The following is a 14,390-nucleotide window of genomic DNA, read 5'->3' as shown; positions in this document are numbered from 1 at the left end:
GCCATAGTCAACACTCTTGCATCTTCCCATAAAATGCATAACAATGTCTAACCACATCACTTTATTAAAATTATCTCTGTCCTGCTATTTTATACCTTTATTGTACCAACTTTTTTCCCATTCTGCTTCCTAATTTCACTTGAAAACTATTTATCTGCTTGACTGTGTGTGTGTGTGTATACCAAGTGTCAAGCAGACAAATAAGACATTATAGAAAGGAAGTATAACACAGACATTACACAGCTATATATTGTTGTATATATAGTTGAAATAGCACATTTGAGGCTATCTGGTGTGAGATTGAGGCCAGCAGAACAAAATATACATTTGGATGCTGCTATGGACCAGGGGATAGAATAGATGATGGAGATAGAATGATATAATCACGTAATCACAAGAAAGATATTTATTTAACCAAATATTTCGGTCTGGAAATAGCAGACCATCGTCAGTGGTATTACAAGAACAGTTTAAAAAATACAAGCTAGAATACTAACAATAGATCGTTAAAATTAGAACACACACGCGCGATGTTATATCACTAAGTATGAAACGGAATATTTTGAAGTAGAGACATAATTGAATTTGCTATTAAAAAAAAAAAAAAAAATTAATTAATGAGTAATCTTGATTAGACTTTCCAAGATTTTTGATATAGATATACAGTCACTACGATTCAGGTTTGGGCGATGGAGCAAGGCCTCCATGCTTTCCTTGAACAAACGTTCGAACCTATAACGGGATCTATGTAAGAGGCGAGTCCTGGACCAAAGAATGCTGTGGTCAGTTTCAATCCCATGTTGAGCCAATCCAGACTTTTCAGGTTTGTTGTGAAGAATGGATGATTGATGTTCTTTGATTCTTTTTTTCAAGAGAACGTCCAGTTTGTCCAAAATAAGAGAGATCACAGTTGCACGGAATTTGATAAATTCCAGGAAGAGATAAAGTTGAGCGTTTGTCTTTAGGAGAAGGAAAATGAGGAGACAATTTATTAATAGGTGAATACGTAGTTGTTAAATCATATTTCTTTAAAATTCTTGCGATAGGTTCTGAAATACCAGAGATATAAGGAATAGGCACTCGACGTATTGAAACTTTGTTGTTTTGTGGAGGATTATAAGAATTGAGAAGACGTTGAGTACTTTTTTCAGAAAAGCCATTGAGTTTCATGTGTTGTTGGATAGTAGAAAGTTCTTTCTGTAGATAATCAAAAGTATAACAATTAGTTTTGGCTCTTCTGATGAGGCATTTTATAATTCCTGTTATTTGACATGGATGGTGGGCTGATTCTTTAAGAATATAACGACCTGTGAATGTTGGTTTCCTGTATACTGTAGTTGTAAGAATATTTGAAGGTGATCGGATGAGGAGAACGTCTAAAAAAGATAACTGGTTGTTTTCTTCTAATTCCATAGTAAACTTTATGCGATGATGCAAGGAATTAATACTGTTTAAAAAGGAAGGTAAAGCGTTTTTGCTGTGAGGCCAAATAGTAAATATGTCATCTATATATCTTACCCAAAAAGATGGTTGAGGGAAAATAGATGCGAAGAGAACTTTTTCTAAATGTTTCTAAATAAAAGTTGGCTAAAGCCGGAGAAAGAGGACTTCCCATGGCCGTTCCTTCTATGGTTAAGAAGTTGACTTAGTTTATTATAAGCACGTTGAGTAGAACGTTTAGCCACATTTAGAACTATGTGAGAAAGATGTGGATCCAAATTTGTGGACATATAGGTGCACAAATCAGAAATCTGATGACTGTGAATAGCAAGGTCATGTTTAGCAGCTTTAAGTTGATTACGGATTAGAGATAAACAAAGTCAACATCTTAACCGTAAATATGAAGCTCTTTTGTCTAGACAATCCAAGCCATTCATAACTCCAGATAATTGGATTGTAAATATATCCGGACGTCCTTTGACTAAAAGCGAAACCCTCATCCTATCAAAAGGACATGATTTTTCTATTGTTCCAAATAAAATACCATATTTAGATTTCCTAGTTAATATTGAGAGGAATCTCAATCATCTAACTAGTGATAAAGCTAATGCTCTTCGCCTAGAAGTCGCTTCGTCTCTACTTAAGGCTAAACTTCCTCCTTCCGAAATGAAGTCTTTACAGTCCTTGAGAAAAAATAATCACCTCATTATCACTAAAGCTGACAAGGGATTAGTTATGGACTCAGCAAATTACAGAAGAAAACTTTCTCTTTTGCTTCGAGATCGCTCCACATATCAAGAAATTGATTATAATCCAACCAACAGACAACTAAAGAAATTAAATTCTCTCCTTGATGAAGTCATCAGTTTGGATAAAGACACAATTGAAAGACTTAAAACTCATTTTGCAAGACCTCCTAGATTTTATGGCCTTCCAAAAATCCATAAGATAGACTATCCTCTTCGTCCAATAGTAGATTGTATTGATTCTCCTACTTACCGTATAGCCAAATATCTAGCTAAATTATTGAAATCTTACATTGGCAACTCTAATTCTTTTTTAAAAAACTCCTCAGATTTCTTAGAAAAATTAAAAAATGTCTCATTACAACCTACAGATCTTATGGTTAGTTTTGATATAGAATCCTTATATACCAATGTACCTCTCAAGGAAACTTTAAAATTACTTGCTGACATCTTTCCTCAAGATATTATAAAACTATTCGATTTCGTAATACATTCTGGATATATCGTGTGTCAAAACAAATTTTATAGCCAAGTAGAAGGAACGGCCATGGGAAGTACTCTTTCTCTGGCTTTAGCCAACTTTTATTTAGAACATTTAGAAAAAGTCCTCTTTGCAACTATTTTCCCTCAACCATCTTTTTGGGTAAGATATATAGATGATATATTTACTATTTGGCCTCACAGCAAAATCGCTTTACCTTCCTTTTTAAACAGTATTAATTCCTTGCATCATCGCATAAAGTTTACTATGGAATTAGAAGAAAACAACCAGTTATCTTAAGACTATTACACTTTTTTTATCTAATCTTTGTCAAGTAGCTTTATTTTATCCTCCTACATTTCGCCAATCTTTTTCTATTGGCATCCTCAGGGAATACAAACTAGTAAGCTAAAATGAAGGTTACAGACTAGGTTATAACGGGAATAAAGCTACTTGACAAAGATTAGATAAAAAAAAAGTGTAATAGTCTTATGAATAATTGTCAAGAAAAAATTCAACATAACCAGTTATCTTTTTTAGACGTTCTCCTCATCCGATCACCTTCAAATATTCTTACAACTACAGTATACAGGAAACCAACATTCACAGGTCGTTATATTCTTAAAGAATCAGCCCATCATCCATGTCAAAAAACAGGAATTATAAAATGCCTCATCAGAAGAGCCAAAACTAATTGTTATACTTTTGATTATCTACAGAAAGAACTTTCTACTATCCAACAACACATGAAACTCAATGGCTTTTCTGAAAAAAGTACTCAACGTCTTCTCAATTCTTATAATCCTCCACAAAACAACAAAGTTTCAATACGTCGAGTGCCTATTCCTTATATCTCTGGTATTTCAGAACCTATCGCAAGAATTTTAAAGAAATATGTTTTAACAACTACGTATTCACCTATTAACAAATTGTCTTCTCATTTTCCTTCTCCTGAAGACAAACGCTCAACTTTATCTCTTCCTGGAGTTTATCAAATTCCATGCAACTGTGATCTCTCTTATTTTGGACAAACTGGATGTTCTCTTGAAAAAAGAATCCAAGAACATCAATCATCCATTCTTCACAACAAATCTGAAAAGTCTGGATTGGCTCAACACAGGATTGAAACTGACCACAGCATCCTTTGGTCCAGGACTCGCCTCTTACATAGATCCCGTTATAGGTTCGAACATTTGTTCAAGGAAAGCGTGGAGGCCTTGCTCCATCGCCCCAACCTGAATCGTAATTACTGTAATATCAAAAATCTCGGAAAGTCTGATCAAGATTACTCGTTAATTATTTATTTATTTATTATTATTTTTTTTAATAGCAAATTCAATTATGTCTCTACTTCAAAATATTCCATTTCATACTTAGTGATATAACATCGTGCGGCGTGTTCTAATTTTAATGATCTATTGTTAGTATTCTAGCTTGTATTTTTTAAACTGTTCTTGTAATACCACTGATGATGGTCTGCTATTTCCAGACCGGAATATTTGGTTAAATAAATATCTTTCTTGTGATTACGTGATTATATCATTCAATCTTATGTTGTAAGTATCCTTGAAACAAGATGATGGGGACAGGTAATTATTATGGGGGGTTTCAACTATGGTAATGTTGAATGGAAGGCTCAATGAGTGGAGGACAGGTAATTATTATGGGGGGTTTCAACTATGGTAATGTTGAATGGAAGGAGGAGAGGACACATGGGAAGAAGGAAATGGATTTTATGCAGTTACTAAGGAATAATTACCTGAGACAGCATGTAATGGAATATACTAAAGGTTCAAGAGTGCTTGATCTAATAATTGCATCTAAGAATTTGTCTATAACGAATATGACCACATTGCCACCAATTGGTGAGAGTGATCATATGGTCTTGACCTGGGAGGTGGCTAAATGTGTGGAATTTTCAGTTAAGACAGTATATATGTGGAATTACTGGGCGGGTAAGTATGACAAGCTTAGGAGAGTGCGTGGATCAGTGCCATGGCATGTAAATCTGCAAGGGCTGGATGTTGATAGTGCAAATAAAGGAGTGTTTGAAGGAGGTAATGACTGACTGCATACCTGGAGGCAGGAGAGTAAATCAAGTGGGAGTCAAATGGATGAATAACACCATTAAGTTTGAGCTACAAAAAAAGAAACAGTTGTTGAGGAAATTTAAGGAAAAAGGTGACCTGCAGACACGCGAACAATACAAGGCACAGGCCAGAAGGGTAACTACTGTGATAAGAAAAGCAAAAGCAGATTATGAAAGGAAGTTAGCAACACAGGCTACAGAGAATCCCAAACAGGTCTTTCGATGTGCTACAAGTAAAAGAAAAAATGTATGTGGCAGAATGATTTTAAGGAATGCCAATAGTAAGAAAGTAACTGAATCAGTCGAAATAGTAGAATTAATAAATGAAGAGTATATCATCCAGGCAGTGATGTTGCAGGAATGAGGGAACCAATGCCTTATGTGAGAACTGAGGTGAATGAAATGAAGGTGAATAGCATATTACAGAACCTTAATGGGAATACAGCTGTGGGATTGAATCGTATACTAGCTTGAGTTTTATGTGAAGCTGGTACATGAGTTTTGCGTGAAGTCATGAGAGGAAAATAGTTCATTGTATAAAGATAGCTCCAAAATTATTATTATTATTATTATTATTATTATTATTATTATTATTCAGGCCTCCAAGGAGTCAAAAGACTCATCGAGGGAGGTCCTTCCTAAGACATAAAGTCTGTCAAGACTCATCGAGGGGAGGTCCCCCCCTGAAAAACACAAAGTCTATCATACCACTCTTTAAACTCACTGACCGTTCTCGCTCCCACCACTCCATCAGGCAATGCATTCCACGGCTCAACCACCATCCACACAAAGAAACCACTCCTAACCCTCTTGCTCACAGTTTCTTTCGTAACTTCCAGGGATGGCCTCTTGTCATCACTCCTTCACGCTGTTCAACCAAGCGAAAGAACTCCCCAGTGTCAACCCTGTAACCACCTCTCAACAGTTTAAAAGTCTCAATCATATCGCCTCTCCTTCTTCTATCCACCAAAATCTGCAGTCCACATTCTCTCAGCCGATCCTCATAACTATCCTTGTACAGTCCTGAAACCATCTTTGTCATCCGTCTTTGTATCCTTTCCACAGTTAATTTATCCCCTTCAAATCCTGGGGACCAAATCTGAGAACAATAGTCCAAGTGTGGTCTGATCAGAGACTTATACAACGGAATGATAACCTTCTTATCTCTTCAGGTCAGTGTCCTTCTCATAATAGCAGCAATCCTCTGTGTTACCTTCACCACCTTTGCAATATGTCCCCTAAACTTCAGGTTTCTATCAATCATCAACCCCAGATCTCTTGTCTCCCCAACTTCCTCCAGTATAACTCCTCCCATAGAGTATGCAGCATCCCATCGATGTTTCCCAAACCTCAAGACCTTACATTTTGCTGCATTAAACTGACATCCCCATTCATTTGCCCATCTATCTAGCTTATTCAAATCCTCTTGCAGGGCTACCACATCTGCACTATTACTAATAATCCTTCCCAGCTTCGCATCATCTGCAAACAACTGAATATCCCCTTGCAATCCACTGGCAATGTCATTGATATAAAGCTTAAACAATATAGGTTCTAGTACTGAGCCCTGTGGGAACCCACTTGTAACCTTCTGTCTCCTTGAAACTGCTCCACCATACACAACTCTCTGATACCTATCAGACAGCCAATCCTGAATCAGTTGACCAATCTGACATCCAGACCCATGTGTTGCAACTTAAATATCAGCTTATCATGTGGCACCCTTTCAAATGCCTTCGCCAAGTCTAAGAAAATTGCAGTATATGCCTTTCCCTCATCTAATGTTCTTGTAACTTTATTATAAAAGGCTAGCATATTGCTAAAACAAGAGCGCCCTTTCACAAATCCATGTTGACTCTCACAGATAACATTACCCTCATCTGCCCAGTGCTGTATACGGTCCCTCACTACTTTCTCCAAGATCTTAACAACTACTGATGACACACAGACTGGTCTATAATTAGACACTTCCAGTCTGTTACCACCCTTATGCAGTGGCACTATCTTACCTTCCTTCCATTCCCTGGGCACCTTTGCCAAAGCCAGACTTTCATTGAAAAGCCATGTTAAAGGCACTGTCAATTCCCTAGCACATTCTCTCAAAACTCGTGGTGAAATACCATCCAGTCCCACAGCTTTACTGACATCCAGAGTACTCAGTATCTGAAACACACTCTCCTCCTGTACCTGCAGACCTCCTATCCCTCTAGCATTAAAACTGACTCCTCTAGGATGAAATACTCCAATAAAGTGTTCATTGAACAATTCCACTATGTCCTCTGCATCAGTCACTCTATTCCCATTTTTATCCCACAATATCATTCTCCCACAGTCATTTCTCCTCCTACTGGCCACATAGCTAAAAAATTCCCTAGGATTTTCTTTGGATCTTAGGGCCAATCTCCTCTCATATTCCAGTTTTGCTTTCCTTACCACACTAGTCACTCTTCTGGCCTGTGTCTTATATTCCTCATGCATCTCTTCACCTGTCTCTTTATATCTCTTCCATAGCCTCTTTTTCGCACGCAATTCCTGTTTAATATTGTTTGTCATCCACTTTACTCCAAATTGCGTCCTCTTCTTCACTCGTGGTATACAACTTACCATTGCTGATAACAAATATTCTTTCACAATTTCCCACGCACTAGTGATATCCCGGCCTTCCAATTCCTGCCTCCATGAAACTTCCCAAAGTTTACATCTAAGACTATTATAATCACCTGCCTTATAATTCCACATAAGTTCCCGTCTCTTTGATACTCCTGCGTGTCTATTCATTTTCCAAGTCAACACCATATGGTCACTCTCTCCAACTGGTGGGAGAGACATCAACTCAGTTATTATCAACTCTTCTGATGCTATAACCAAATCCAAAACTTTTGAACCTCTTGTTCCTTCTGTTACATGTTGCCTAAGACATTTGTCCCTCAAGAATTCTAGAAATTCCATTCCCCTATTGCTACTTGCATCTTCCTCTCTCCAATTTATACTACTTAAGTTAAAATCTCCCATAACAATCATTCTTCTTGCACTTGCCAAACTTAGCTGTCTAAACATCTCCTGGTCCCCATCCTCTGTGCTCCTGGGTCTGTAGCAACACCCCACTAAATATCCTGTCTTGCCTACCTCTACCTCACACCATACGCTCTCAAAATCATTTGTCTCACTTCCTTCCAAATTCTCCACTCTTAGAGGACATAGGTCATCACTTATCATAAGCAGTACCCCACCACCACGCTTTCCCCTCCTATCCTGACGAAAAATGCTATACCCAGCGACTTCTATTCCTGTTGTTACATCCCCTTCTGTCAACCACGTCTCAGTGATCGCAATAATTTTTGGCCAGGCTGATGCTATCTGCGCCACCAATTCCTCTCCCTTATTCCGGATACTCCTGGCATTAGTATAAAGCATATAAATGCCATTGTTTCTATACCCAGCATTATTCCTTCTAGACTCCACTGGGCTCAGTGTTACCTGACATTGTCTCCCTTCTCCCAAATATCCATTCCCACAAGAGGCCACCCCTGCTATCATCCTCCCTGGGACACACTGACTCGTTCAGAACAGCAATCTCTCCAGATGCCTACGTCCTTCCTCATTCAAATGTAAACGGTCTCTCTCGCATACAATTCCTCTCTTTCCTCAAACGCACTCCAAGCATCCACATATACCAGTCCTCTCTTGTCACACATTCTCGCTTTTATGCCATTCAATATCACCGCTCTTCTGCTCAGCTCATCATTATCATACCTAGGCAACACGCACACTATTTTTCCTCTCTCTGTCTTCTTCCGTACAGTCTCAAGCAAAAATCTCATATCTCTCGCTGCCTGACTTACATTACCACCCAAGTCATTCGTTCCTACCATCACAATCATCTCATCCACCCTTTCACCTCTCTTAATTGCCATAGCCACCCTTTCTATTGTTCCTCCTGGCAAACACTCCTCACGCATCCTATCTTGAACACCACGGATCATTGAGTCACCATACATTATACCTCTTACCATTCCCTCACTCCTATTGTTTCCATTCTCTTCTCTTCTTTCATTCCCATACCTCTCTCTTCTACTGTTTCCATTCTCTCCTCTTCTAGCAATCCCATACATCTCTCTCATTCCCTCTCTCCTACTGTTTCCATTTTCTCCACTTCTAGCACTTCCATAACCCTCTTTCATTCTGTCTCTCCTACTACTGTTTCCATCCTCTCGTCTTCTAGCACTTCCATATCTCTCTCTCATTCCATCTCTCCTACTGTTTCCATCCTCTCGTCTGCTAGCATTCCCATACCTCTCTCTCATTCCCTCTCTTCTACTGTTTCCATTCTCTCTTCTTCTAGCACCCCCATACCTCTCACTCATACTCCCTAAATTCTCTCTCTCTCCTATTCTGATTCGCCTTGCATTTATTTCTTCCATTCTCCTAATCTTATCTTTCATACTTCTGCTCTCATTCACAAGACATTCCACCTCCTCTTTCAACTCATCTATCTCCCTCTGCAGGTCAGTCACTCTTAATCTAAATTCACTCTCCCAAACAAAACCATCTCCTAAACTTTCACAGTCACTCACACCTTCCACACTATCAACTATTATTTTCTCATTCTCTCCTATCACACTACTTGTCTTCCTACATTCATTCCCTGTTCCTGGAGCAACAAAGTCAGATATCGATATATCTAATGTATTTATTTCCTCCAACTGCCTACATTTTGCGCACATACGCTCTCCACTCTCTTTAACAAGCCACATATGTAATTCCTGAGACGCATACATGCCGCAAGTACTGCATGCCACAAAGTCCCTTATGATATTGCTAATAATTGAGTTCTTAAATGGCGGAGGACTTGGCGTCACGCCACTTGCGACTGCTGCTGAATCCACCATCATTCCTTACTACCGAGTAGCGTAATCTTTAATAATTATTCGATTAATAAATAAGAGGGAAAAAAAAAAAGTACAAACATCAGAACATTTAAGTACTAAATATAATTAAATAAAATGAAATATAACTAAATACAGTAACTTAGCTTCGTTTTGTCTTCCACCGTTACGCGTTCGATTCCGACGGTACCAAAATATATTATATCGCGACAGCAACTGACTTCCAAAAAACAACCACTGAAGTACACTCGTATTCAGAGAAACAATTTAGCACTCAAAAACATTGAAAAACGGGGAAAAAAATGGACTATTCACCGATTAAAAATCACTTTCTTCTGCACAGCTCAAATTCACCGCCACGTGCTACGGCGACGCTAGCGCCACTCTCAAAAAAAAAAAAAATCACTGGAGGCGCCGGGCATCGATCCCGGTACCTCTCGCATGCTAAGCGAGCGCTCTACCATCTGAGCTACGCCCCCTGATACTGATTGATCAGCATATCAGGAGTTGTTGTCAAAGTATTGGAGAAGTTGGTCAAGAGCAAAATACAGGAATGGATAGATGGAAATGGGATACTGTATTCGGGGGGGGGGGGGGGCAGCATGGCTTTGCGAAGGGTAGATCATCATGCCTCAGTAACTTGCTCATGTTTTATAATCCAGTGATAGCTGAATTGGATAAGGGTAATGGGTTTACAGTGATATTACTGGACTTTGCAAAGGCCTTTGACAGAATACCACATGGAATTCTAATCAGTAAACTGCAGTACTGTCCAACCGCAGATATGAGACTCTTAGCTGGCAATGTGCCAAGAAGTTGAAGGGGGAAAAAAAATAAGGCGATGTACGATTTCGGCACCAACACATGAAGTCACATGCTTTATACGTAAAATTTTTCAACTGTTGTACCAGCATAATAGTTACCACTTTAAAAACTAGACTTTTCATAAAAGAAAAGCTAATTTTCCAACGTATTATAATAAACACTCATCCCAAGAAATGCATTAATTACCCAATTATCGTAATGGATTCTCCTTCTTCTGACATGTGCAGAAGTGTCGAAGGGTCTCGCATCTCTGGGCGTACAGTACAGTACATGGGAATGGATATAGGATTGGTGAGATGGATAGGAGGTGATGGAGAGATATCAGGGAGTAGTTTATTCAGGAGTAGAGTCCAAAAGAAGGCCTGTGACTAGTGGTGTGTTGTAGGGTTCTGCTCTTGGACCACTGCTATTTAATTTGTTCATTAATGATATAGGAAAGAATCTGAGTGGAACTGTTCAGTTATTTGCTGATGATGCAAAGTTGGGTAGAGCAATAGTGAATAGGCATGATGCCAAAATTTTGCAGGATGATTTGGATAGATTGGCAGACTGGGCTAAGGAGAGTGTCAATTTCCTGGAGTACAGTTCCACCAATATGGAATTGTACTCCAGGAAATCGATGAAGCCAGAAACTTAGGAGTGTTAGTGAATAGAAAGTTAAAGGTTAGGGGGACATATAGCAAAAAGTGTCTAAAGCAGCTCATCAGATCACTAGGTTACAGAAGAATACTTTGATGAGCCAAACAGGTTATTGTTCCTTTTTATCGAGCCTTGTTAAGACCTCATGTTGACTACTGCATGCAGATCTGGGTGCCAGGGATTTCTTGGTGATGGGGAGGTGGTAGAGAGGATCCAGAGGCAAAGTGACCAAGATGGTAGCACATCTATGGAATGAACCTTATGAGAACAGGTTGAAGTTTTGTGGATTACAGAAACTAGCTGATAGGTGGAAAAGGGGTGATATGATTTAGACATTCAAATTACTGAGATGGTTTTTACAAGGTGAATTCAGAGGAAATTTTTCAGAACAGGTGTGGTTGTGGGAGAATTAGGGCCATCCATGGAAACTGAGCAAGAATGTAGTTAGTGGGGGTGTTATAACTAGGTTGTTTACTTGGAGAGTGGTGAATGAGTTCAAAGCAAAGCAGTGGTGGCCAGTGAAGTTTTAAGTGGGGGGTGGTGCCTATACAGAATAATTTTTAAAAATTTATTTTTTTCCTAATCAGTAACCAATTTATTAATAAATAAATCTGTAGATTTATTTATTAATAAATTGGTTACTGATTAGGAAATATAATTAGAATAGAAAAATTAGAACAGAAAAATATAATTTTGCAGTATAGTCACTGTATCTGCTAAAAATATATACTGTCTTTTCTTCTTTCTTTATAATATAACCAATGGACTGTTTAAGAAGTTATATTTTATTAACATGCAATGTGAAGTGAATATGTATTTATTTATGCATTTGTTAATTATACTACAGTTGTTGCTTTGTTAAATACAGGTTTTGCCTTGCCTATGATGTCTTTTCTTTCTTTTTCCCATTGATTATTGCCTCCATGTGATTCCAAGGAATGCAGTGTATAGTTTTCACAATGGAGTATATAACTTGTACTTTCTACTCATTTTGATAACTTGTATGTAGTAACCAATTTATTAATAAATAAATCTGTAGATTTATTTATTAATAAATTAGTTACTAATTAGAAAAAAAAGAATTTTTTAAAAATTATTTTGTACAGGCAGCACCCCCACTTAAAGCTTCACGGGCCACCACTGAAGCAAAGTATGATTAATAAACATGGTAGATACTGTGCGAATGTTGAATAGTTCTTGACATGATGTTTAGGGCTTCCCTCGATGAGTCTGAGGACTTCTTGAAGTTGCCCATAATAATAATATTACCTATGTTAGAGATGTATTTTAATTGTTTTTTTATGGTTTATTCAACCTCTTTCTTTGCAACCAGTAACCACCATGTTTATTAATGATACTTCTAATTTAATATAATAAATAATTTATTAAGAACATGGATGATGATGCAGCATTTACAGATAAGTATAAAATCCAAATCCTATACATGAAAAATATAATTTTGCAGTATAGTCACTGTATCTCCTAAAAATATATACTGTCTTTTCTTCTTTCTTTATAATATAACCGATGGACTGTTTAAGAAGTTATATTTTATTAACATGCAATGTGAAGTGAATATGTATTTATTTATGCATTTGTTAATTATACTACAGTTTTGCTTTGTTAAATACAGGTTTTGCCTTGCCTATGATGTCTTTTCTTTCTTTTCCCCATTGATTATTGCCTCCATGTGATTCCAAGGAATGCAGTGTATAGTTTTCACAATGGAGTATATAACTTGCACTTTCTACTCATTTTGATAACTTGTATGTACAGGGTGTTTGGGATAAATTTGACATATTTATAATTAATTATATTTTTCCGTAAGTTACATGTATTAACACACACTTCTCTTCATTTAAAAGTTTGGACCCTTCTTCATTCATATACAAGATGTCAGAAAGGATGGATAGCTGGAACCCACCTGAATCATGGAAGAGAATAACTTGTATCATGATGATTCGTGCCCGCCATCAAAATAAGGATATTACGACTGCTGCCCAATGCTCCCTGAATACAGTAAAAACAATCAGGCATGAACTAGAGACTTGCAATGGTGACTACGAGGATGTAGCAAGAAGAAAGATCCCTAGCAGACGATCTGATTGCGTTCGTACAGCAGAATTCCTCGCAAATCTGCAGGAACAGGTGTTGAAGAACCCTGGCATTGGAATTCGGGCTTTGTTCGTGGAGTTGCTAACTGTAGTCAAGCCCTGGATAACAAGGGTAGCTAATGGTAGGCCGTATGTATGGCAGCAGGATTCGGCCCCTTGCCACACCTCTGGGAAAAGTCAAAAATGGTTGTCTGAAAATTTCTACGACTTCACCAGTCCAAATGTTTGGCCTCCAAACTCCCCCAGACCTTAACCCCATGGATTATTTTGTATGGGGCGCAGTTGAAAAAGACACCAATCGCACTTCCAGTAATACAAAAGCCCAGTTAATGGATAAAATTAAAACAGTTTTTGCGGCCCTTCCCAGGGAGACTGTAGCATCAGCTTGTTCGAGGTTCCGAAGCAGAATTGAAGCTGTGATCGATGCTAATGGTGGTTATTTTGAGTAAATCTTGTTGATAGTATTGTAATTAACTCTGCCTGTAATGTTTTTTTGTCAATTCATTAAATTTAATAGATACAAAGAAGATTTTCTTTTTCCTTACGAAACTGTCAAATTTATCCCGAACACCCTGTAGTTGTTTTTTTTTTGTCTGAATTCTGACTGGTTCTACTTAATCCTTTCACTTGATATGTAATATATAAAGTAATAGGGAACTAGAAACAGTTTTGAAGCAGTTGTACAAGGCCTCTTTCTCCTCCTTCCCACCCCATAATCCCCAGTAATGCAGAGAGAAAGTTTATGAAAACATGTACAACCGTACATTTATCAGTTTCTCAATTTCCAGATTTCTTCTTTTGAGTGATTGGAAGCTTACTGTATTATACCATCATCAATTGACCATTGAATATCTTTATAAATGAAACAGAATATTGAAATTTAGTATTTTATTATTCACTTACGTATATCTTCCATAATATTTTTAAAATAGATAATATGATTTTAACCAATGAAGAAGAACCTGGAAGAGGACTTATACTTGAGCCTGGAAAAAGTCTTATACTGCAGTGCAATACCACAGATTGTCCCAAATGCAAACTTCTCTGGTAAGTTAAAGATTATTTTTTGCCACTCTCCTTTTTTTTTTTAATTATCTCTGCATCACTAGTGTGGCATATGGCAAACTTTTTTGAATTTCAGTTTGTCTTCAGCAAATCTGCCTATATCTT

General features: G+C 37.7%; 1 protein-coding gene and 1 non-coding gene across 2 annotated transcripts in view; one reads left to right on the top strand and one right to left on the bottom strand.

The window, feature by feature from the left end:
* LOC150099739 (basigin-like) overlaps nucleotides 1-14,390 on the top strand; it is a 290,188-nt gene that overhangs the window by 112,726 nt on the left and 163,072 nt on the right. Inside the window, exon 7 of the mRNA XM_090403617.1 lies at nucleotides 14,153-14,267. Coding sequence (XP_090259743.1) covers nucleotides 14,153-14,267 — 115 coding nt within the window. The remainder of the gene's footprint in view (nucleotides 1-14,152; nucleotides 14,268-14,390) is intronic.
* Nucleotides 10,049-10,121, bottom strand: TRNAA-AGC (transfer RNA alanine (anticodon AGC)). Its single transcript has one exon. It is a non-coding gene; the product is annotated as a tRNA-Ala (tRNA).

Source organism: Typopeltis vanoorti, chromosome 14 (assembly GCF_054136105.1).
Source record: "Typopeltis vanoorti isolate ZY-2024b chromosome 14, IOZ_Tvanoo_1.0, whole genome shotgun sequence".
In the NCBI taxonomy this organism is placed as follows: domain Eukaryota; kingdom Metazoa; phylum Arthropoda; class Arachnida; order Uropygi; family Thelyphonidae; genus Typopeltis; species Typopeltis vanoorti.
The sequence above is the reverse complement of the archived record's forward strand: the minus strand, read 5'-3'. Positions and strand labels throughout refer to the sequence as shown.